General features: G+C 39.8%; 2 protein-coding genes across 11 annotated transcripts in view; one reads left to right on the top strand and one right to left on the bottom strand.

Annotated features, from left to right (window-relative positions):
- The window catches only part of akna (AT-hook transcription factor), a 28,329-nt gene extending 6,004 nt beyond the window's left edge, over positions 1–22,325 (top strand). The window contains exons 5-27 of one of the 4 annotated variants that reach the window (XM_029515464.1): positions 947–1,021; positions 3,178–3,334; positions 3,595–3,656; positions 3,763–3,813; positions 3,885–4,003; positions 4,098–4,266; positions 5,022–5,173; positions 5,944–6,060; positions 6,180–6,378; positions 6,784–6,890; positions 7,119–7,375; positions 7,553–7,703; positions 8,129–8,275; positions 8,503–8,648; positions 8,867–8,995; positions 9,686–9,799; positions 9,967–10,047; positions 10,287–10,416; positions 16,801–16,913; positions 17,071–17,149; positions 18,450–21,427; positions 21,559–21,685; positions 22,086–22,325. In XM_029515464.1, the coding sequence (XP_029371324.1) occupies positions 947–1,021; positions 3,178–3,334; positions 3,595–3,656; positions 3,763–3,813; positions 3,885–4,003; positions 4,098–4,266; positions 5,022–5,173; positions 5,944–6,060; positions 6,180–6,378; positions 6,784–6,890; positions 7,119–7,375; positions 7,553–7,703; positions 8,129–8,275; positions 8,503–8,648; positions 8,867–8,995; positions 9,686–9,799; positions 9,967–10,047; positions 10,287–10,416; positions 16,801–16,913; positions 17,071–17,093 (2,499 nt within the window). In that variant the 3' untranslated portion in view covers positions 17,094–17,149; positions 18,450–21,427; positions 21,559–21,685; positions 22,086–22,325. Of the gene's footprint in view, positions 1–946; positions 1,022–3,177; positions 3,335–3,594; positions 3,657–3,762; positions 3,814–3,884; positions 4,004–4,097; positions 4,267–5,021; positions 5,174–5,943; positions 6,061–6,179; positions 6,379–6,783; positions 6,891–7,118; positions 7,376–7,552; positions 7,704–8,128; positions 8,276–8,502; positions 8,649–8,866; positions 8,996–9,685; positions 9,800–9,966; positions 10,048–10,286; positions 10,417–11,039; positions 12,384–16,800; positions 16,914–17,070; positions 17,150–18,449; positions 21,428–21,558; positions 21,686–22,085 lie in introns of those variants that run through there. The other 3 variants (XM_029515461.1, XM_029515463.1, XM_029515462.1) reach the window with 3 other exon arrangements.
- Positions 12,777–24,673, bottom strand: part of stxbp1a (syntaxin binding protein 1a) — a 36,858-nt gene continuing 24,961 nt past the window's right edge. For 3 of the 7 annotated variants that reach the window (XM_029515472.1, XM_029515471.1, XM_029515467.1), the window contains 6 exons: positions 24,328–24,466; positions 23,787–23,896; positions 23,150–23,251; positions 22,634–22,719; positions 21,515–21,669; positions 18,460–20,333 (listed from right to left, as the gene is read on the bottom strand). In XM_029515472.1, coding sequence (XP_029371332.1) covers positions 20,224–20,333; positions 21,515–21,669; positions 22,634–22,719; positions 23,150–23,251; positions 23,787–23,896; positions 24,328–24,466 — 702 coding nt within the window. In that variant the 3' untranslated portion in view covers positions 18,460–20,223. Of the gene's footprint in view, positions 14,591–18,365; positions 20,334–21,514; positions 21,670–22,633; positions 22,720–23,149; positions 23,252–23,786; positions 23,897–24,327; positions 24,467–24,673 lie in introns of those variants that run through there. The other 4 variants (XR_003841331.1, XM_029515468.1, XM_029515469.1 and 1 more) reach the window with 4 other exon arrangements.

Genomic DNA, 24,673 nt, shown 5'->3' with positions numbered 1-24,673 from the left:
AGATGAGGATACAGGCCAAGAACTACGTTTTTGAGCAGGCAGATTCTAATTAGACATGTCTTTAAGTGATAGAGTAGAATCACATTTATTGACCTCAAAAACACATCTTCCAATTTATTGTGAAAATCTGAAATAAGTTCAGTCTTTCACTTCACAAAGTTTCTAAATTAGCCCTCATGTCTAAAATAAAGTTGAGCTTGCATCCATTTCCTCATCACCCTTAGCAGTTCGCAGAGGCAGAAGTAAACCATCCGTCCCAATTTACATCCTCCCTCCTGAAGTGAAACAACTAGACATCACAGTATGTGCAGGGAACAACAGTTTGAACATGGGAGATAAAACACAGTTAAAGTTAAATTAGGTTTGTGTAAAATTGTCAACTCAAGAGATTTACACTCTGTTGTACCAAGATTAGGTGCCTGCTTACAGAGAAATGCCATCAACCACAAATGGCTGTGTGCCAGATTCCTGTGAATTTATTTTGTGATGAAGTATTGTATGGTGTACAGACTTTTCTGTGCTGCATTCTTTCCTGATGATCAATTTACTGCACTGAGGCAATTACAAAACTTGGACTTTGGTCTAATATTCATACAGACAACGCAAATTACTCTCTCAGTCAGCAATGTAATACTGCCATTATGTTTAAATGACCTACCGGGATGGATCGGCCTTACTTCAGAGGATGACATTCTCCAGATTACAGAACAATGTTGTTTAAAATTATATATTGGCACTAAATCTACTCTACCTTTCCAGGTGTATAAATTACTAAAAGTCACTAAACAGGCTTCATCCTCCCTGTCTTTGCCCTTGCCTGCACTCCTTTTTTTTTACCCAACTTGGTTCTCTTTCCTTTTGTTCTTTTCCCACCTTATATGCTTTTTATTATTCTCTTCCCATCCCATTATTTTCTTATACTGTCCCTCCTCTCCACTTGCTGCAGGAGGACTACAGCAGGCTGCTGACTAAGCATGCTGAAGCAGAGAACACAATTGATCGCCTGCGACTGGAAGCCAAGGTAGTTGGACCAAGATTTCAGGCTACAATATATCACAACATCAGAGTTTAAAAAACATCAGTGCTGTGACAAATTTAGTTATTGTTCCCCTAAATTGTGCATTTTTTTTTGTATTTACATAATTTTATAAGCAGGCATATTCATTATTGGCATGTTAATTTAATAAAGAAAACTGGAAAATCAACAGTGATAACATTATTCACTGTAAATGGCCTATAAACAAGATTAATCTGAATTCAAAGTCTTAGAAATGTCGGTTTGAACATCAGCTTAAACAGTTCAATTTTTTTGTCTTATAGTTCTGTGAGGCCATCATACAGACAGCAGCATCTATTTTTAAAAACTATCTCTTCTATAGTGTGGGTAGTCTTATTTGAAACAGTTATATTTCAAACTGCACTTGGAGTGGCAAGGGTACACAGTTTTAAGGACACTGTGAAACAAAAAGAAAGGCTCCTCGAAAGGTAACCAAGGCCACAGTCCACATGAAAATGTAAAAAAATAAATAAAAGGGATCTGTAACCAGTTTCCTCATGTGACCAAACTCAGCCACTGACAGTTGTTTCTTTGTGTGTGTGTCTGCTTGTGGTCAGAGCTATTTTATCATGCCCTGCTTTTTGAACTGCAGTGTTCAGTTTCAAATGGAACTTTAACATTAGTTTGTCATTTAGTTATTGATCTGCTGCTGCAAGTTTTCATTTCAAACATTATGTATGGATTGAACAAAATCACAATTTTTAGCTGTGACTGGCCCAGGGTGCTCAATGCTTTGAAGTTTATGAAAATACAAACTGAGAAAATGTGTTTAGCAGTTAAAATTGCATATGCTGAAAATTCGACTGAAATGTTTCAAGTGTAAAAATGCTCCACAAAATGGAGTGTGGCTCAATTGGTAGACTATGCTGCAGAAAGGCATTGGAATTGCTTTGTTGTGGATAGCTCTCGATTCCATAAGTGGTTTTACTTCAAGATTGTGATTGGAAACTAGGTTTTCCCCTTTAACGGGATCTCACGAAAATTTAATGGGTTCTTCCTGTTTAGGTAAACTATAACCTTCTTGGCAAGAGACTAAATGATCCAAATTAAACTAAGGAAATTAATTCAAAAGGTATCAAATCAAAGCCTGAAAAATACAGCAACAAAACATTTCACATTTATAATGAAATATCTATTTATATTCAAATACTATAGTTTTTATTCCTAAACTTTATTTTCACAGGAGAGATGTATAGAGAAGCAACAGCCCAGACTCATACATCAGCACATCAGAGACAGAGCAGTATGTCAGAAGAAAAGAGAGAGAGGTTGAAGTGTTATGAAGTAGCTCCTTTAAAGCATTACTGACCCTCTTCTGTTGGAGCAGCACTACTCCACAATCAGCACTTATTAAAATCACTAACTAGTTTGCCTACATTTCTCTCACAGCACTGAACCTCAATATGCCTCAGCCTCCCTCTGCAAGTAGACCCTGAAACAGACAAGAAGTGGCTTTAAATTAAATTTACTGTCAAATTATTGTTGTGAGCACAGAATAATCTTAAAACAACATGAAATGTAGCAACATTCTTAACTGGGTTAAAATTTAGGTCCATATTTTATCTCCAATGCTTCAGGTTTTTATGGACTGCCAGTTTATCAAAGGGATCAAATTTATTACGCTACTAGTTCTGTCCATTGTCTCCATTATCTCATTTTCAGGTCTGCCTCTTTACTACATAGTAAACTGGAAACAACCTAAAAAATGAATAGCAGGAAAAAAAGAGCAACAACCCCCCCAATGAAAATACCCCTCCAGATTTTATATCTGATCTTCCCCATTCCTCTGTGTGCGTGCGTGCGTGCATAGACTTTTCTGCTTTGGGTTAGGGTTATATATATATATTGCTGAGGCAAATTTCTTGGGGCTTTTTTGAATTTCAATTTTTATTATTATTTACGTTATAAATTCATCACTATACTAGTTTTCTCTGGTGATATTGCAAAGATTCTTGGAGAGAAGGTTGTTCTATGAAATATTTGCCATAAAGTATTATAGTCATCTGTATCAAATGTGCTGTTACTTTACCCTGACTGAAAATCCAATTTCCAGAATAAGAAATTACTAGTTTTAGTTCTTAATGTTATCAAAATCAGATGTTTGTTTTTCTTTTTCCCAGGTGAACCTGTACTCTGATCCTCCAAAGCCTGGCCACTCTGTGCATTCTGGACTGAGCCAAAATGCTTCAAGGGTCATGACGCTTGATTTTCCTCAGGCTCAGCGAGCAGAGACCAACTCTTCTTCTCTTCCTGCAAATGGACACAGCGCTCATCAGAGTATATTCATCTTATTCAACATATTTGTTCTCAAATTTATTGTTATTTTATATTTGACATTTAAAATCAATTACATTGATTTTCTCAGCTGGCTCAATCACACTGCTCCTCTGATTGATAGTTGCACAATTAAATGCCACTGATCATTTTCATCACTATGCAAACAACCCACCTTTTCCAGTCATTCAGCTGCTGCTAACTTTGCATCCACTTGCATCATGTAATTGTTCTTCCTCTGCGTCTGTCTGTCAAATGAACAGGCATCCAGGTCCAACAGCTGTCTAAGATTCTCTACAATGAGGCTGACAACTTCCTCCAGCAGGTAAATGAGCCGTGAAAGCTATCAATACAAATGAAGATTTTTACAGATTTGTTGGATGATCTTAAAAAGCATAATCAGAGATCACGTTATTGTGTTTGTCATTCAGCTGCAGACTTTTAAGGATTTCCTCAAACTCAAACCCTATGAAAAGATAAAAGTAAGAGCAACATTTTGAGTCTTCTATCATCCTTTTGGCCACCTTGTATTGAAACTAATTTTCTCCTTCAGAGTTTTTCACAGCTTGTTGAGGCCCTTAACTCTCTAGAAAGGGGCTACCTGCTAGCAAGTAATGAACACAAACTATTGCAGCAGCGAGGTGCAGAAATCAACCACTTTGACCCTGAACGGTGAGAGTTCCATCCATGATAAATATGCCACATCAGTGCATTTGTATTATATTTTGTTCTTATTCTTGTTCTTGTATATATGGGTATGTATTAGTGAGCTCGAAGGACTTATCTACCAGTGTGGATTGCATATGGATGAGCTGGAGGAGCAGGTAGAACAGATGCAGCAGGAACAGCCCACCTGTGAGGCACCTCCCTCTCAATCTCCTCAACCCACCCCATCTGCTCCCTCTGAAGGAGGAGAAACTCTGACTTACCTACAGGTACCACCATCATTAGTCTCTCCCTGAGCTGTATAGAAAGCCTATTTGACTTTTTCGCTTGTGATTATGCTAATATAAAGACCTGTAGTTTATGCATCCTTTATGTACTCTCACATGGTACACAAAAGTGTGTTACCTGTATGGATACATTTATAAAGAAAAGAAAAACAACAACAGAAAAACATTACTCTACAGTATACTGTTGGTTTTCATGATAGAATCCATGTAAGATTAGTAGGGGACTTGCTCTTGTGGACCTTTCTTACTTTAGTATTCAAGGGTGCTGTGTAATGGTAAATTGATTTGGCAGTTTGCAAAAGTAAATCAAAGCCACCACCTTGGTAATGACTATTTAGATTTATACATTTCGTGTGAAAAATAATTGACAGATCAGCCTAATATAAATTCGTATTTTTCAGTTGTTAGGTATAGCCCTGACTGTGGAACTAGTGCTGATGTAAGATTAATTATGACAGATCATCCACTGGGAATTAGTAAAATCTTTCTAATGCTGATATTATCTATATTCAAATTGTGCTCACTAATCAGCATGTTTTTCATGTTGCCTGATAATTTAATGCTCTAAAAGATAGTGACTTTAAAGTAAAACATTTCCTTCTGTATGTCATAAATATAGTATGAAGTACGATATCTAAACTGTAGCTGTGTAGCTTTCACCACAGTGTCATTTCACATCATTTGATGTCCGTTCACTGTGAAATGACAGGACATAATCTATCTGCAATTTGTTCCAGAGGGCACCTGTGCCCTTGCTGATGGTTCCAGAACAGGCAGCAGGTGTGGAGGTCAGCTCAGTCAAAGAAGAATGTGTTGAAGAGGAAGCAGAAGTGGATGATGAAGACACTGTGGATGCTCTGTACTTCAAACCTCTTGATGGCAAACACAGGTGTGTTTACGCTTAATATTTAATATTTGTGTTTTTAAGTTTTGTGGGAAAAAGCTCCCCGCACTTCAACGTGTGAAATAGTGCTATGCAATATGACAATATAGATCGTAGTGCAACATATAAATGTGTGCCGTAGGATACAATCCTCTATTGTTTATATCATAATTTTAACGTGTGGGCTACTGGGTTATCTCGGCTAAAGTAACTGCAATGCTACTGCTTTACTGCGTCTACGGCACGTCTAATCTTTCACTTACAGACAAGGCATGAAGAACAGTACATAGATGGCGTTAAAATGTGGCAAAAACTAAACTCACAAAAAGAAAACTAACTGAAATATGCATTACTTGAAAACTGATTGCACCACCGGATAATTTGGGTGGTATTTGTCCATTTGAGATTTCTTTTATTCATTTTTTTATTGTTTTTTAATTGTGTTGTCCTTTTTATATATAAAATGTGTTTTATAGATAAAAGGAGAAAAGATGGCATTCATTTTGTGTGTGTGTGTATATATATGTGTATATATATAATTTCAAGAAAAAATACTATATTGGGATATATATCGTTATGGGGATATGAAATTACTTATATCGGGATATAGATTTTTGTCCATATTGCACAGCACTAATGTGAACAGTGGAAACATTTTCAGAAATATCGAGAGATTTTCTTATCTTTACTTCCTTCTCACTTTTTAATTGTGTTCTGAAAACCAAAATAGATGGAAAATATTTTCAAATGTTTTTCTTCCTTCTGTTTAACTATAGGGAGGAGGATTTTCTCTCTGCTACCATAGGCAGTGACAAGCAGCCAGCAAAAGAGGAGACAGAGGGACAAGGCGAAAGACCTGGAAATCTGGAGGTCCACGAAAGTTTTCCACACCGGTTAGTATCATCAGAGAAGGACAGACACATTTAGCAGCTCCACAGGTTAATGGTTGTTTTTGTACTGGGCAGCTCTGAGATGTGTGTTTTTTCTATTTAAAAAATAATGTTCGCATCAGCAAAGAGCGGTCCATCCGGTCTAGTCCACCTGCATGGAGGGCCTCCAATCAGGCCAAGTCTCTCGCTGCTTCTAGTAGCCACCATAGGTTAGAGATTGGAAAGTCCCACAGTAGCAGCTTAAGCAGCCTGGGTGATATCAGTGCATTGGAGAGGAGGAACCTCAAACTCGAACCTGGGAACCAACGAGTGCTTTCTCAGGTCAGTTTATATTATAGATTCCTAAGATGACAAGCAATATCTGATTCTGCACTTATTCCTGTTGTGATTTGTTGTGTGGTTAGGTGAGTTTCAAAGCAATATCATATGTGCACAGTCAAGTGCTCATATTTTGACAGAGAATGAAATGTAATAGTTGACCCTGTTTTTAAACACCATATTGTAGTCCAGCGAGAAAGGTTCTTGATTTAAAATAAATAAATAAATAAATAAATAAAACACAGTATTTTCACCGTATTAATAAATACAGTGAAGTAAAATTATATGGCAAACTCTCTTACTTGTATATGAAACATGTGTGTACATACATTTATATAGATGAATCTTCCACATCTTTGTTTGTTGTGTTTTTTTTTTTTTTTGTGTGTGTGTGTGTGTTCCACACAGGATGGGATCATCTCTCCAGAGACAGACAGTGGGTTTGTTGGGTCAGAGAGCAATCATCTGACTCCTGCTGCAGCTCCCACTTCTCTCCACCGGAGGGTTTCACAGAGGTGACGATTTCCAAAACAGCCCTACACACACACACACACACACACACACACACACACACACACACACACACACACACACATTTTACCCCAGGTCCCAGTCTGATTCTGCAATTCTGTATCAAGTTTGTTTTAATTAGCATTTGTTACATCAATGCAATCAGCGTCTGTATTTCTGATCAGTACTGTTGTTTCATTTCATATGTTTAAATATTCTTCTTTGCGCCCCAGTGTTTCAGTCCGCCAGAAGGGGACAAAAGGGAAACATCAGACTGGCCTGATATTGGCATCATCTCTTGCTGCTTCACAGTCGCACAGTCGCACAGCTTCAGAGTCAAGAGAGGTCTCCCAGCTCGGCCCTGAGCAGCCAAACAGGAGCAGGAGGAGACGTACCTTCTCTTGCTCCCCACAGCGCTGGGCCAATTGGTCAGAACGAACCGACAGAGCCGACAGTGGAGCCAGTGAGTTTGGGCTAGAGAGTGACAGTAGTGAGTCTCCAAATTCTGTTCATCAACAAAGAATTTTGTTTTTTAATACATGCTCTTTGAATTTTATTCAGATAGCGTCATCTTAAAAGTGAATAATAATGTCTTAACTCTTTTCACCTCCTATTTTTACTTTTCTGTCATTGTGCATCTGCTGTCCTCTATTTCTTGACTCTGCAGCTTACACTGTGTCTGTAGATGGACAGAGTCACCAGTATGCAGAATCTATTACTTCCCTCAACAGCTCCTACGCAAGCTCCTCCCCCACTGCATGGTATCACCATGGTGATTCTCTCGGAGCACTGGGCATCAGAATGGAGGCAAATCGCAAGTGAGTGTTTGTAGCTGCAGCTGCTGCTTCGGTTATAGCTACTTGTAGAAACTTCAGGAACAGGCTTTAAAGGTCATAGCAAATTAATGCTGAAACATTCTTATTTTATTATTGTTTCAGATCCACATTTTATTACAGAATTGTCTGCTACTGAATGTGGTTGCGTATTAGGAGGTACTGTGTATTTTTCCTGCATGGCAGGTGCTGCATGGCTTTTCAAAGAGTGTATTTCACTCGGACTAATACCTGCATAGATGACTGAAATCACCCGGCTAGTCACTTGAATATTTATGCAGTTGAGCACTTCCACATCACCTGCACTCTAAAGTATTTGACCTTGAATATATGTGGTGGTGAAAACAACACCTGGATTGTGTAAGTGGATATTGAAAATTTTTTGTGCATGGGCTTGTGTGCATTTCTAGTGAAGTGCTCCAGGCACTGCAGGCTGAAGTCACCACACTGACCAAGAGACTAGAGAGCTGTCTGGGCAATAAGCCTCTCAGCCCTGTAAGAGCTGATCCTTCAGCTCAAGTGAAGTACCATCATTACACCTCAACGCCTCACATCAGGTGGGTAACATTAAGAGACATAGTAACAGTTTATCTATAAAATGTAGCAACAAGACTAAGCTTATAGCTCTGCAGTGAAAAGGGTTTATTTCCCCCATGAACACTATTTCCAAACTAAACATAGCACTTATGCAGATGCAAAGAAAACACACACACACACACTATAAACTAGTTGGTTACTTCTTCATTTTTGCTTCTACTTCATTTGACCCTTTCCCATAACTCAGCTCTGGGGAGAGATTTTGGACAGATGTCCGCAGGAGGAGAAGAGAGGGACAAATGGTAGATGAAGTACAAGAGGAGTCTACAATGAGACGAGCAGCCAGAGAGAGATCACCCTGTGCAGAGAGACAAAAACCGCAACATGACATCTGTAAGCTGATCTGAATTTTCTCTTAATTATATACGTTAAACATAACATGTATAAAACATATATAGGTGTGCCACCTGAAATCGTAAAGCTTTACAAACTGAAAAGTCCAACATACAAATAGAATAACGCATATGAACCAACCAACTGTTGATGAAGATGCAAAGAAAACATAGCCATCTTTATTTGTAATTTAATGCTTGTAGTGTTTATGTTTTCAGTGACATGTTCAGTGTCAGGACCCTCAACACTCCAGTTTCAGCCTCAGGTGTCCAGATATACTCAAACATCAACTGCAACACCAGAGAGCTGCTGTTCCCACACTGCCCACAGGAGAGAAACACACCCCAGTAAGAGCATCTTTCCTTCTACTACAGACATAAAGATTCATTTCACCAAACAGAACACCATTTGAGATTTTAAGCAACTTCCAGATTTATGTGAGGCAGCTGATAAGCTTGGACTTTAGTAAGTTACTGTTGCATGATCTTAGGAACCTGCAGTGTTTCCTTTGTCTAACAAACAGGACAAGCTGCTGCCTTTTTAATGCAGTTCAAAATCTAATGTATCTGCTTGAGCTCTAAAATGTCCAGCAGTTTCTATTTGTCAAGTTATTGTGGATTAGATTTGTAATTAGATTTGATCTAATTACAGTATAGTGTTTTTTCCATAGAATTTTTGCTTGTAGAGAAACACTGCTACAATAAACATAATACTAGCTTCTTATTTGTTAATGGACAGTACTTTCATTGCTTGCTTCCGTCTTGGTCCAAAAGTGACACACTGTTATGTCTGTAGATAAACACACACACAGAAATCATATTTGTCAATTGATGGCTTCAAATTCCACCCTATTTCACATGTTTGCTATTAAACTGCTTAAAATATACAGTGTTAATTAAAATGTTCATTTTGTTAAATTTTCAGAAATAATTTTTTTTCAGAATTGACAGCACAGGTTATTTGCTCGCCATGGTGATTATATTTCTCTGACAAACTTTTCTGAAGCTTCATGCAGCTGTATGTCTGTACTGTTGTAGAGCAGCGTCCTGTTGTGTCTATACAAGTAACTGGAAGAGCAGATGAACCTGACGGCAGGTTGTCCTCCCCTCTTTGTCTCAAATGTTCATCAAATCACCAAAGACAATCTGAACGTAAGAATGCTCCTTTTATCCTCAGCAGGTTTTAGTCATCTTTGGCATTTCTTTTTTGTTTTACTTACTTTTATATATATATATATATATTGGGTTTTTTTTTTCCTTATTAACTGCTGTGTGTGAGCGACAGTTCGTTAATCCTCCTACCTGTCTTGTGTTGTCAGGACCAGATGGTGGCAACAGAGAGTCACCACCCTGCTGTCATCACTGTGGATGCTGTGAACCACACAGAAACACAAAACCAGGTTTGCCTTATTTTGTGTGTCATTGTTCTAGAAAAGTAAGGTTTGTGTGTCAACTGTTTTGTCGCTCTGTATATCCCAGTTATTGGTCTGTATGTGTTTGGGTACAGCATGTTGGCATGTTGGCAAAATTCAGTACAGTCACTAAGTTCAACTCATCAGTTATTTCAGTCTCCAGTAAAAGAAAATTTGTTTAATTCTCTAAATTGTTAATGGAGCTGCTGACCTGCTGTGATTTGTAGCCCGTCAGAGAGACTCAGACGCCCCCATACACACAAGCTGTCAACTGGTTGAGTCTCCTAACAGAGCGGCAAGGAACACGCCAGCTCCTGCGCTGCTGCAGTGCATGCCAGTGTGTCCTCCATCACTCATGTAAGTAACCACACAAACAGTCTTTTTTGAGACATCTCATAAAGCTCTTACTAGGCTGATTTTTGTGCCCTGTCGTCTCTCCGATTTTTATTAATATTTCTTATGCTGTTCAGCCACTGCACAAAGTTCTAATTTGGAAACATAATTTCTGTGTCCCAGTTCCATACTACATGCAGTTATTTTACTTTGTGTACTACACTCAATGTCAACTTGCAAATCAGCATTCTATTATGTAGCAGTAACGCATTTGTAGGATTGACATTCATCAGACTTTGTCATTTAGTTTGTTGTGTGTAATGATATCTAGTTAGAGTTAAACAGAAACAGTGGGAGAGAATCAGTGTTTTAACAGATTCGGGTTCTAGCCAGTGTTATTTGCTGCATGTCATTCCCCACTCTGTCCCTTCCTCTCCCAATTTCATGTCACTCCTCAAGCTGTCCTGTGGCTGCAAAATGGCTACAAAATGGCCAAAAAATAAATCAAAGAAACTAATCATACTGTAGCTAGAGCAGTGTTAATGGGCATTATTTGTCCACCAATGCAATGCAAGAGCTTCTCACTTCTTTCACCCAAACTGACAGACTAATTTTGTTTTTTGTCATGAACCGCACCCTCTCTTCAGGATGTACTCACTGCCCCTGTACATGTCTCCAAGCAACAGCACTAGCCCAGCCTCAGGGGTCAAAGGTCACGGGGAAGTTAGGGGGAGGTTGAGACGCTCCCTTTCCACTGATAAGCAGCTCTCATTGGACAGTTCTCTGAACAGAGCCATCAGAGCAGCGCGGAGCATGAAAAGCACCTCAAAACACATGGCTCGCTCTCTGGCTACTGGGCTTCACTACCAGGAGCTGCTAGTCTCAACTCACTTTACAGGCATCTAGCCTGAGTGACTTCAGCACTGCAGTCTCTGTTCAGCTGCAGAACAAAGCTGTCCTCATCACCAGAACACATGATCACTGAATACAGGACCAAAGTACAAATAATAAAAAAAAAAATATCTAAAATCCTCCTCTTCATTGGAAACTTTCTTATCTTCCCACATTTAGAGGACTGGAGCTGAAAATTCATTTTTAAATGTATAATTTTGTAGCAACATTTAAGCCTCAGGTCAACAATTTGCTTCCTTTGCAGACATATTTATTTTAAAATATGCTGATGCTTGCGTCCTTGGAAAAGAGAGTTTAAAATGATGTAGTACTGTAGATCAGTTTAGTTGAAAATATGGTTAATCATATTGTTTTTTATAAAGAAAATAGTTTTATTTTCTTCATCTAACATGAAAAATTATAGCTGTCGTAAAATAGTTTGTCATGAGTTTAAACTATTTATTGATCATGTGATTATATTTTTAATGTGACAGCTTTCTAGTTTGTAGTAAAAAAAAAAGTGAATATGTGTAACTGAAATGCACTCACTGCTCTTGTTCTGTTCATACTTTAAACCACCAAAGAGGATTTCTCTTAATGTTACAGTCCTCATCACGCTTTATGTCCAGAATGTTATGAACAGAGCTGCATATCCTCCAAATGAGTCCTCCCCCTGTGGTGTTTTCTATGCATAGAATACATATTTTAAAATGTTGAATTTAGAATATTTTATACAGTGTTTCATCGTAAGCTTTCAAATGTAAACTTGTCCAATGTCTATTGTCACTGGGCAGCTTAATGTGAATCAGACGCTCAGACAGCAGCACCAGCAGCCCCAGGTGAAGGCCTTTCGATATCTAGCATCCACATTAACACATTGGTTAGACTGCAAAGACAGCATGATTATTTTTTCAGATAAAATGTTTGGTTGGACCATACCATAGAGCTGCTGGATGTTTAAGTGGATTTTGTGTGTTAGTCTCTAATCTAATTTTTTTAACTTTTGTACTTTTATTTTTAAAGCTTTTTTCTAATATTTTGCAGGGAATTTTCATTTCTCTGGAATAAAAGTAGAAACGAAAATTTGCTGCCACTGTTGATTTGACGATGATTATTTTTATTTTTTTTTTGAAAAATGAGTTGAGACTTAAAAAGTAATGGAAGCCAATTTATTAGACAGCCTTAGTACATATTAGGTACACATGGAAGTATTGTTTGTGCTTCAACACTGGCAAACAAACAATCCCAATAAGTTAAACAGTTCCAGGACAGACTAATGTTTCATTGTTATTTTTTCTCTGATAAATAATTTTTGATATAAATCAATGGATTTAACAGAGTAAACCCTATCCAACAGCAAATTATAATAGAAAAAATAAACACAAAGTCAAGCGTTTGCATCACAGAAAACGCATTATAGTGCAATATACAACTTGTTTGGCCAGGATAGAGGGAGGGAGGAAATAAAAGTGAAAAGGGGGAGTTGTTTAGACTTTTTTTTTTTTTTTTTTTTTTTTTTTTTTTTTTTTTGCAAAGCCATTCACCATTGAAGGGTTTTACATTGCACCAGAGGAGGAAACAGACAAAGAAAATATAGTTAATAGTTCTTTTTCCCAGCTGAATACTAACAGCTACAGCTAAAACATCACAAACACAGCGGCTTCACATTGGCATTTTTGAAAGGAAAGGGATCACTACTTCACAGTCAGAAATATCACCAGTCAACAGTGAGACGCTAAAACAGCAACATATGGCAGATACACAACACTACTCACCGCATGGCCCAATTAAACATTACTAACCAATGATAAGACTTAATCTGACAGGATACAATACTGAAATACAACTGGCCCTTTTTAAGATTATTCTTTAAATATCAGCAAGCAATGGCCTCTTTGACATTAAAACGTGAAGTTTCTCTGGAGAGAGGAAAGAGTTGTGGCAGGTAAATACTTCACAGTCTTGGCAGCCGGAGGAGGGATGATTCTGGCTTTTTACAGAACTCTTCCGCTTTTCATCTGCTCTGCCAACAAATGCTTCACCTAATTTGACAATGTTTCGAGTATCAAACACTCAGCAGCTGGATATTTACAAGACAGCAGCTGATGTAAGCCTGGTTGCGTGATGGATTCCCCCTGAAAAACCATCCCTGTGCCATAGAACACATCCATAGGTCAAATCATGCGCTACGAATGTGACAACGTTATGTTTCATTTAAAATATGTCTGTGAAAGACTACTTGTTTTTGTTGCAGGCTTTGAGTTGTATACCTGCGTGTGCAGATGATAACAAACAGGAAGTTCATGTGCTCCAAAATATGGCTAACATGAACAAACATTTATTAAATGTTCTGTCATTAAGCATGTAGTAGCCACTTCATTTATATCCACCACACCTTTGCATTTGGAGACGAAATTTTCAAACATATGATAATACGGAAGTTTAGGAAAGGTGATGCTAATAAACTTGCAACTATTTACAGATGAACTGATGAGCAACGGATTATGTTTCAGGGGCAGGCTAAAAACTTTCAGAGGCCATTATTCTACTTGTTGATACTCGAAACAAAGTTTTCGGTGGAGCATTCAAGCTCTGCGTCTTTGGCAAAAGCTAAAAACTAACTCTGCAGCTCCCAGAACATCCACACTGGATACAAACACATTGACAGTCCACACAAGTCCAAGCATGCTACTGAATATGCACAGCTCAAATGGGCAGGGGTCAACTACTCTCTCATGAAATATATTTATATATATGTATACATATTGCATGTTGACTGATATATTTTACAACATCAACCTCTCAAACTGCACATCCCTCCTCCACCTGCTCCCAGTAAAACTCACACCAAGGAGGTAATCCAAAGGAACGGAGAAGAAATTGTCTACCTCTTACACATTCTAACAGATTTCATAGCATACAGTATTACATTTTGGTACTTTCAATTCTAAATGGCCTTCTGTTCAGATATTTAAACCCTTTTAAATAAGTTCATTTAGTTGCATCCATTGTAAAACATGAGAATACTTGCAACAATTTTATTCTTTGATACAACATATATTTTTATCATCTGTCTTTTTTTCTTTTTTTTTTTACTTTTGTTATTATTCTTTTCAAGCAAGATGCATACACAATTAATGGACAGGGTGGGCAGAGGAGGGGTATGGAGGTTAAGGTTGAGGTTAGGTTAAGGTTAAGGAGGAGAGAGATGTGATTGGAGGATTTTAGCTTGTCACTTCCTCGTCTGGTTTGTTCATGGCCTTGAGCTGCTCCAGCAGGCTGGTGGGGGTGAAGATGTGGGTCGATCCTGGAGACATGCACACGCATAAGAAATACACAAACACACACACACAGGGCGTTAGATCTGCACATTTAGAAAGAGACAGATGACAAAATGTGTTTTCAGCTCTTGCTATGAAGGCCTACTGTAGATGATGATAGTCGCATAATGTTATGTCTTACAGCTGCAATCCCTAGTCATTTTGCAGAGTTTTTGTATCATAAAATAGCTCTTCACTGTTGCCTGGTTGAAATAATATCAATACCTATTCATTGTCTCCTCAAACCTGCATAGATTTATGTTTTAAACATTATTTTTGACATTATTTTAAAGAACAGTGTGAAGGACTTTTTGTTACTATGACTGATCTGAAAGCAGATCCAGATATGATTTATACTAAACGACTAGACGGGTGGGGGAGGGTTGTGATAACATTTTCTGAAATTATCTCTTAACTTGTTACTCCAAAAATCTATTTGTCCATACAGCCCTTGCTGTGCCTGTATAAAAAAACATGTTAGATTCTCCCATTGCTGACTACCCCCCACCCCTCTGTTAAGTCATATGCAGCTGAACATTATGGAAGCACACAGATCATGATGGAGTCACACAACTGACATGACCTTGTAAGCTGAAAGCGGCAGGTGGCCTAGAGGAAAAACCTGCAACATCAAACCTGTCTACACATCACAGCCAATCAAATGTCAGAAAATAAGTGTGCATGACCATGTGAGCCTTTACTTAAAGAACATGCAGGAAGCTGAAAAATACTGGTAGAAAGATTAAAAGACCCAGCAAAGTAAAAAGCTCCTCTACATGTCATGAAATCCCAAACCCAAGCGTGAGGTTCTTTGTTTGCCATAAATGCGAATGGAAATGTGAAACTAAGTAACCTTATTAAGATAGTGATGAACTCTTGAGACAGCTGAAGACACATTTCAAACATTGTAACACTTGAAAGGTGCTAAATGGAGTAAATCAAACATCTTGCCCAAATTTGTTGGTCACTTCATTACCAGATTTGCAGATTTATAGGTTAAATATTAAAGGTTCTGTAAATGGGAGTATAGCAGTAAACAACAATTTTCTCTGTAAATGTGGAGGAATGTAATGTGTCCGGAGCAGAGGACAAAGTCACACCAACTATGTGACTATGTGTCTGTGCTCTGTTGTGCAAATATATGCATGTATGTGTGTGTATTCGTACATGCTGAATGTTAATAAATGCCCAGGCACTGCCCACGCATGAGCTGGCCCTCCTTACACCATCACAGCTACACACATGGAGACTGAGGGAGGACCTGAGCTGCAGGCTCTGAGGCAAAAAAGAGGACACTGGCTCACGTATTGGCAGGGTGCAAAGAAGCTCTCACTCTAGGCTGATATTAGATGGCGCCACGATAATGTGCACCTGTCTCTTGGTGGCACATTAAAGCAAGAGAGGCGCGAAGAGGACGTCTACCGGCACAGAAGGAGGAAAGTCCTTCGTCTTCTTCAAGGAGGGGGCCAGGACTGTGCTGACAAGGAAAACAAAGACCATGTTGTTTCAAGCTGCCAGCTCCTGGAAGGTGAAGGTCTTAGTGGGGAGAAAACTTCTGGTGAGCTCTTTGCCCAGAAACTGTACTGTGGTCAGATTAAGACATTGAGCTGACGGTGCCATGGGAGGAAGGCCTTGAAGTACCAGCATCCGATCCAGGGGTGCAAGGAGAGAAGTTGGCAGGCATGGCTGTTCTCAGTGGAGGTAGGAGCAGAGGCCTCGCTGCCAAAGCTGCCATCAGCTCTGGCTCTCGACGACAACAGCAAGAAACAAGCTGCTCGAAAGGTCTGGGAGGATGCCAACCGTCTGGCCACCAACCGAAGAGGGTTGCGGTTGGGGTTGAAACACTCAGCGAAGGCTGGGATCACCGGATGACATCCAGTCCTGTCTGGTCCTTGCTGAGAGCTACAGTTATCTGCATCGGTAACCATTGAAAGAACCAGTGAGGTATGCTGTAAGTGACCTTGTAAAATTTTCTCTACTGAAGGAACCACTTCTTCACCTAAAAAGGAAGGTAAGACCGGCGCACAGGAAGACTCGCCCATGGGGACAACTGGATCAAACCCCTGTCAGGACACACAGAACTTTTTATTTTGTATTTTTACCAGCTCCATCAGTATCTTCACCTACTTCAGACTGGTTACCAGAAATGTTTGTATCTTTAATGGCTCTGTTGTCACATTTGTGTGGATGTTTTCAGTCAATGGATGTCCAAAGCTGGGCTTCAGTCAGACCATGGAGGGAATATAGGTTTATACTGGGATGGAGACTCCTACGAGCTGCTAAAGATCTGGATTTTCTTCTCCTCCATGTGTAAGTTTGAATTAAATTGTGTGTTTGCATTGGTACAGCTATAGTAATATGATCATGTTTGTGTCTGTCTGTCTGTTTTATGGACTATGAATTTGTTTGGCAATGTCATTGCTCTGGAGCAAATTATGATCTTGTTTTTTGTGGTAATTTTTTGCAGCTGTGCTTCTCATTATGTGGTAGCTGCTTTCACTGGACTCCCTGACAGCTGGACATGCAGCTGACACGTTGACAACAAGGTATTTGATTTACTCCACACACCTGTTCAACATCAACGGGATTCATCCCACATCGGTTTGTTTCTGTTGCAAAGCTGCATGTTTCCTTCAGTTTGGTCTGATTAGCTTTACCTCAAGGACATTCTCCCGTGAAAACTAAACTTGATCGTCAGAAGAAGTGAGAGTAGTGTAAGGTAACAGAAGAGAAAGAGGCCGGCCCATTTTGGTTGGGGTTGTTATGATGATGGTGGGTGAAAAGGGTTTAGTGTGAGTCACAGAGGTCAGTATCAGACTGGCCTCACCTGCTTCTCTGCTGTTCCCCAAAACACACAGCTTCGTGGGCCTTGCAGCCCCAGAAACACAACACTGTGACATTGATCTCCAACAGCACTATAAAACTATATATGTCCGGGTTTATCCCAAAATAGCATAACAAAAAAAAAAAAAAGACGTTTTAGTAAGTGATGGCCATTTTGCTCAGGAAGTGCTGAATCTGGCAGTATGTGGGGGGGGCAGACATACTGCTTCAGGTGAGAGCTGCTTTCTGAGGAAACCGTTAAACCAAGAGGTGGTTTGTAAACGATATCGCTTTAGCAGATTAGTCAGGAAGGATGAGGTGGATGCCCAGGATCACAATAGTCTTTATGGGTGAAAAATCTAGCTTTAAATGGCAATCGGTGTGTAAAAGTAGTCAGACAATGTGGTGGTCAGGGATATGAGGACGGGTGCTTCAGATATTTAATACCACTCTGAAGAGGATTTTTCAAACAGAACACTTGTGTTTGTTATTAGGATTTTTCAGACGCTATGTGTAGAGATAATGAAATCAGGAGAAGGGAAATCTGGCCGATAGGAAAAGATTACTGATTCCAATTTCTGAACCAAAGCAATAAAAGACAAACCATCATTTCTCTTTCACTCTTCAGTTCAAAACATTTTTTTTCAGCAACACAAGAACTTGAGGGAGGTTTGTGCTCTAAATTCTTCTATTCCTATAAGCTCTACGGACGTCGTGTTGGTTTTTACAGAAAAATGTTGGTGCAAATGTGCCTCGTGTAATGAATGAGTTTCGGAAGAGGAGGGGGAGTTAGTGGTGGCTGTTTCACATGTGTGGCATCTTTATTTTTGGGTGCGTTGCTAAAGCATATCAGATGGAGCGATGCTACATTCCCAGACTGTGTCAGCAGAGAGGCATCAACAGCACCGAACTGAATTCAACTGAAATAATTACCGTTACCTGACTGTTGCTGCCGTCAAATCTGTCCTGTGTGTAAACAGCAGCATTTAAACATCATCACGATTATCTGTGATTAATATCCAGGACCCTCTGCAGACGAGCCATGAGCCATGTGAGCATGTGATGGTGGGCTGACAGGGAGGGATGTGGATGAAGTCAGAGGATGCATGGGTCCTGACAGGCAAGTAAAAAATAAATAAATAATAATAAATAGTGCTCTATTTATTCTAGTGATCTAAATAATGCGTCTGTGTTTATGACTTAAATACATAGGAAAAGGGGCTTCTTCAGAATTATATTTCTAATGTTATATGATTTTTTCTTTTTTCATCCATGAAAACAACTGAAAAATTTGTTTTGGCAAGTGAAATAAATTGTCAGGATTTTTCTTTATTTTTTTAAATTATTATTATTAGAAGACTCATTTCAGGCTCAAAAAACGCTTTCTGATTTCACTATGCACACTTAACCCAAACTGCATACATTATGTATACATAATGTAATATTATGTAAAAATGTAATATTACTGTCACATCTTCTTTGGCCTAAATCTTATGTCTCCTAATCTTACATCAGCATCATTCAATGTACAGAACTCAATTCTATATAATGAGCTGCACTGATCTTTGTCCTGTTTAGAATGGGGTACTGATTTCAGCCTCATTTTGTTCACCAACCAGACCTCAACAAAATAACTTCAAGTAGGCTAAAATATTTTCTTTCCCATGCCAGTGTTTCTTTCACCTATTATCACAGATGGAAAGGAACAAAAAGGAGAAAAATAATCCTGGTAAAAATTCTGTTTTCACATGGCAAAACTTTCCCCCCACCTGTTCTTAAATCATTAACACAGACGAGAAAAGGCATTTAGATAAGACTTGAAAATGGATCGTGAGCTTTTCTTTCTCACTTGCCTTCAGGGATTTTGTATATTTGGCAATTCAATTGATAAAACACAAAGAACAAAAGGAGAAAATCCTTCTTTAAATTCAGAAATCAACTAAAGAACCTGCCCTGAATGATACCGGTGACAAATCAAGGGGATTGTCTTTGCAAGGGGCTAATTAGAAACATAATCAGACATTTAAAAACTGATAAAGATGGATCTCAGGGTAGATTAAATCTGGCGTGTTTGACGGGAAGGCTCAAAGGGCCTTTGGGTGACTTTTAAGGGGCAATTTAATCCACCCAGTTGTGATGATGGGAGGAGGCAGCAGGGATTGGGCCACAACCGCCTCAGGCATGGCTACTCCACAGCGCTGACATTACCTGGACTCAACTCAAATGTCTGCCCTCCAGACCTGCAGACACGACCCTAGACTTCAGGTTTGGGAGGCTGAATGAATGGGTGACACGCTGCATAAGATCCTAATGAGATTGCTGCTGCACGTTGCTGCTTTTATGCATCACTTTTTTTTTCTTATATAATTCTCTATTTCTTACATAGTTAAGTATTGTTTCTATGTGGCATTGCTGCATATTTGTGTTTTTAGACATCAAAAACGTAAGTGTCAAATCCAGAACATTATGGCCGTGAACCTGCAAACGTGGTGTGGACATTTGGATTCAGCCTTTCAGCAGCTGTTTGAGCACTCCTCTGAGTGGACCCGAGTCAGTTTTAAGGGAGTACAGCCTGATGCAGCAGCCCATGCACTGAGGAAAGGTTGGGGGTGTCCATCCCTGAGGGACACAAGGACGAGGACGGTGGAATTGCGTAGATGAATACTGAGCGTTAAAAGAAGAAAAGGGGAGGTGGAAGCCCTTGTGCTGTGGAAGTTCAGAAAGGGCTTCTTTGTGCGGCTGCCTTTACTTTTTTCAGTGTGATTTCTCTCTCCCTCCCTCCCAATCTGTCTCTGCCTCACTCGTCTGAGGGCTCTGCGTCCTCAAAGGACACCCTAGTGGACTCTCGGAAGTCGGGGTGCTGCAGGTCCGATAAGAATTTGGTGGGGGTGAGCATGTGGGTGGAACCTGTGGAGGAACAGAGGCGGCTTCACCACTCGTCTCTCAGCACATGCCACGCCCCCTCCCCCACTCGCTCCAAAAGCAAAAGGGTTAAAACATGTAACCTGTTGTACATACACACAGACACACGCACACACTGACATGGCACACACATACACACACTTGGCATGTTGCACAAACACAAAAAAGTGGGAAGGACAGACACAGAAAAAGACGTGGCTGCAATTTAAAGACAACAGTCGTTTTTTTAAGAGACAACAGTGGAAGCAGAGCACAAAAAACTAACAAGACACTTTCCCTTTTATAACACAAACTGCTCTAAGACATGGAACAAACATATACAGAAGGGCATAACACAGGGCTATATAACAAAACACAGCACACACGATAGGCAGGTTGGAACAACTATCTGCGGCTGGACCTTTAAAACTTCTCCACAAGCTTAAGCTGCCGCAGGGGGGACTGCTGTGAAGCTGCTGTGGACATGGTGTGCGATATGTGAGTCACTGTTTGGGTGCATAAAGGCAAGTTTTCCAGTTGTCTTACATGACTTGTGTTGTACAGATTTTACTTTTTTTTTTTTTTTTTTTTACAAATCCTGGGCATGTTTTTTTGTGTGTTTTGAATAGTGAAAGTGTGTCTAGTTATGACACCACAATGACTGTAAACATGAAATATGAGAACATATTTAATCTTGTGTTGTTTATAACTTTCAATGTGCCATCAGTGTGAGATTTTACACATTTTGTCTGGAAATGTAATAAAAATAATTTTCTCCAACTCAAAATGAACTACCTCATTTCCACTTGATTTAAGAAGTGAAAGCTAGTTCCTGAAATATTCATTACACCTCACGCTTCCTGCAGAAAAAATAAACCCTTTCTGTGCAGTGAATTTCCATCTCGACCTCTGGGTTGCACTTTCCATTCAGTTCACATCCTGTAGTTACTCCCTTCATGTGTTCCTTTCCTCCATCTTTACATTTGTGGCACAGCACCCTCAGAAAATGCTTCAGAGAATGTGACACCTGAATTGGGACACAGCTCTTACCGGCATGTCCACTCAGAGAGCACGTCCACACTGTCCTCAACAAGGCTGTGGTGAGTGTATCTTTGAGTAGCCATGTCCACCGCCTACACATTCACCTTTGCTCTTGTTCTAGGCCTGCCCCGTGTTGCAATACTCACCAATGATGGCTTCCCATTTCCCATTGGCCTGTGTGACCTCATAGGCGCAGCGCATCTCACTGAAGGACACGCCGCCGATGATAAAGACCATGACACGTGGACCGGTGCGGTACTCTCCAGGTGTTTTGTTCTTGTGCCACTGGCCGTACCGGGCACTGCCGGGGCAGAAAGGTGAGCATGGGCATATTATTACAGTATAACAGCAACCAAATCTCTCACAATAATATTTTGCTAATTGAAAAGATTTCTAAAACCTGGATTAAGAACAATTTCACCCCTCAGGCAGCGTTTCCTTGAAGATACAAAGTTAGACCTTGATTTCAAATATTATGAGGCCAAGAGAATTTATAGATATCCATTAATTTATGGAACAAGGCGCCTGTAAAAATGCATCTTTGGGACACTTTGGTTTAAGCTGAGACAACTTAAAACAAGTTCAATTTAAGCGGCTTACTCTGCTAGTTTACATTTCCTTCAGGTCACACATCTTGAGAGTTAAAAAATTGTTTTAAACTAGTAAATGACAGTACAACAACTCAGCTTAATGGTGATCTGCATTTAACGTTTTCAGTTTGCAGGTTTGCAGTGCCCTGACAGCGCTGGGTGTCCTTGTGTGTGTTGGGGAGGGGCAAACAATGGGGCAGATCAGTTTGTAAACAATACAAAGTAGCAGGTCCTCACAGCCACAAAGGCACATACTGACGTTTTAGGTCTGTTTGATTTTCTGTTTCCATGTGTCATGTCTAAGCTTTTGTTCATTATTTCATGAAATACATGTTTGAATGTGTGAAATTGAACACATATTCTAGACGTTTTAAATGAGTCCTATAATGTAATATTAAAAATGCAGACAATCTGTTTTTCAAACACAGAAATGCCCTTGGTGTCTGAGCTGCTTCTTCCTCATCAGGGTTGGTGAACGCTGCTGTATCTGTACACGGCCCACAAACCTGTCAGTCATCAGTCTCGCCTCTCTGCTCTCCATTTCAAGTATCTCCAAGTATCGATCCATCACACTCATCCAATTCCAACCATTTCTGCTTTGCCCATTGAAGTGCCACTATTGCGGCAAGATGACTCAATGCTGCTGCATAAATCTGTGTGTTTTTGTGTGTGTACCTGACTGCTGTGGTGCTGAAGGAGGCAGAGGAGCGGGTGGAGATGTAAGGGTAGTGCTTGGTGTCCAGCTTATCATCAATAGCATCCTGCAGGGTGAAAAAATACGAGACAGCTCTTTGTCAGCCATATTGTTTGCTGTGTAGACAGAGACGCACACACACAAACACACTTAAATAGAGGCTTCACAGTTTGCACCACGTCTCTTAGCAACAGTGCGTGGTCCCATCGTATAGGTCCATTGAAGGATTGGATTTGCACAAATAAGGGGTTAAACACAGTTGATAACAGCCAGGCTGTTAAAATGGATGTTTGACTCAGGCTGTTGTGGGTGTGTGTCAACTGAAAAGTAAACAACTGTACTCTGATGGATTTATTTGTTGCTTTTGGTGCTGGATTTAGGTTTGCTTAAGGAAAAAAAATATCCATGTTCACATTGGAGATAGTAGTTTAAATAAATAAGATGTAAAAAAAGACCAAAACATCCATGTGACGGGGATTTTAGCCCTGCGGACACACCTCCATTATGTCCTTGACCAGTGGTGTCCAGCGGGACAGCTGGTAGGTCTGCTCACTCACACGCTCCTTCCTGTCCAACTTCTTTCCTCTGCGGAGGGTGGACTGAGAACAGAAAGAAGACACAGGGAATAATGATGACGATCACCACTGCGGTGATGCATTCATGTGTGCTCATGACACGTCATGTCATGTGGAATGAAAATGAATGAATGAATGAAAATGGTAGCCTCAGCTGCAGAGATTTCCAACACAGATTGATGACAGCATCTTGAAAAAATTTGAAACAACATTAAACTGCAACTTCTTATACAGTATGAACAAGAGCCTGCATCCTACATTTCATGGAGACAGACTTGACCCATGTTAAAGAGAGTGATACACACAACAAACAGTGACGACAGCGGTGACCTCTTGGTAACATATGAGAAGTCTGTGGAAGTCCTGTGGAAAATGTGGCTGTAACAACTGTCTCAACAGTGCGACGCTGTAAGTTTCATAATCTGTGAATCTATTGGGAAATAAAGAGTAAACAGTGAGATGGTTTATATGGCTAATAAAAAGAGAAAGAGAAAAAGCTGTGAGGGCACATCCAATCCAAGCAGAATGGACTGAGGCTCAGGCGGTAAAAACGTCTTACATCTGTGATGATGGGGACGCCAAGGTGAGCCATGTTGGTGATGATCTCACTGTCCTCAGGGGGGATCTGAGCGTGTTGGATCAGCTTGTTCAGATTCTCCTCCGTAATGCCTGAACACACACACACACACACGGTCATATTGCATGACTGTTTTGTTTATATTTAATATGTCCAGCCTGCTCTGTTACGAAGGGGAATTCATTTTGCAAAAATAAAATAATTCCAGGCTGATGTCACTGCACTTCCTTTATGTTACTAAACTTCATTTGCACAAAACAGGTGACTTCCTGAAGCTCACATCAGGCTGTGGCTCACTTGTCTTTTTAACAAACTGATATTAGTGTCTGCAGCAGTCAATTTCAAAGAGAGATCGTGTACTTTGTTAATTTAAAATGTTTTCACTATTTCTAAAAACTACGGCACTCGCTTGTAAGTAGCAATAAAAATGTAAAATAATTCAAAAGGACGATAAAGTCATGGCCGGCAGAGTTTTACAGACTAAATACGAAGATTTCTTTGTCGACTGCAGACTCTTGCTCACCGTTCTTGAGGAAAATGTAGAGCAGGATGATGCGGATCTTATCATATGTGCTGACGTTGGCGTCGAGCAGGATGGGCACAATAGCCCTCATGGGGTCTTTGATCTTCTCTCCCTCAGCGTCTGTTCCCATAGCCAAATCCTGCATCACAACACTCAGGTATCACATTTAAATGTCTGAAAAGCACCAAATACTGCACCAGACATTTTCAAGTGATTGAAAAAAAAAAAAAGAAGAAGCGATTTTTGATTTATATGAACTCAAGAAAGGAAGCAGCATCTGTGTTTAACGATAGTTGCAGCAGCAGAGCAATTTCAGTACGTTGCGAAGTCAGTGTCCTCGTTTCCT

The sequence above is a fragment of the Echeneis naucrates genome, chromosome 12, assembly GCF_900963305.1.
Source record: "Echeneis naucrates chromosome 12, fEcheNa1.1, whole genome shotgun sequence".
In the NCBI taxonomy this organism is placed as follows: domain Eukaryota; kingdom Metazoa; phylum Chordata; class Actinopteri; order Carangiformes; family Echeneidae; genus Echeneis; species Echeneis naucrates.
Note: the sequence above shows the minus strand (reverse complement) of the source record. Positions and strands in the feature narration are given on the sequence as shown.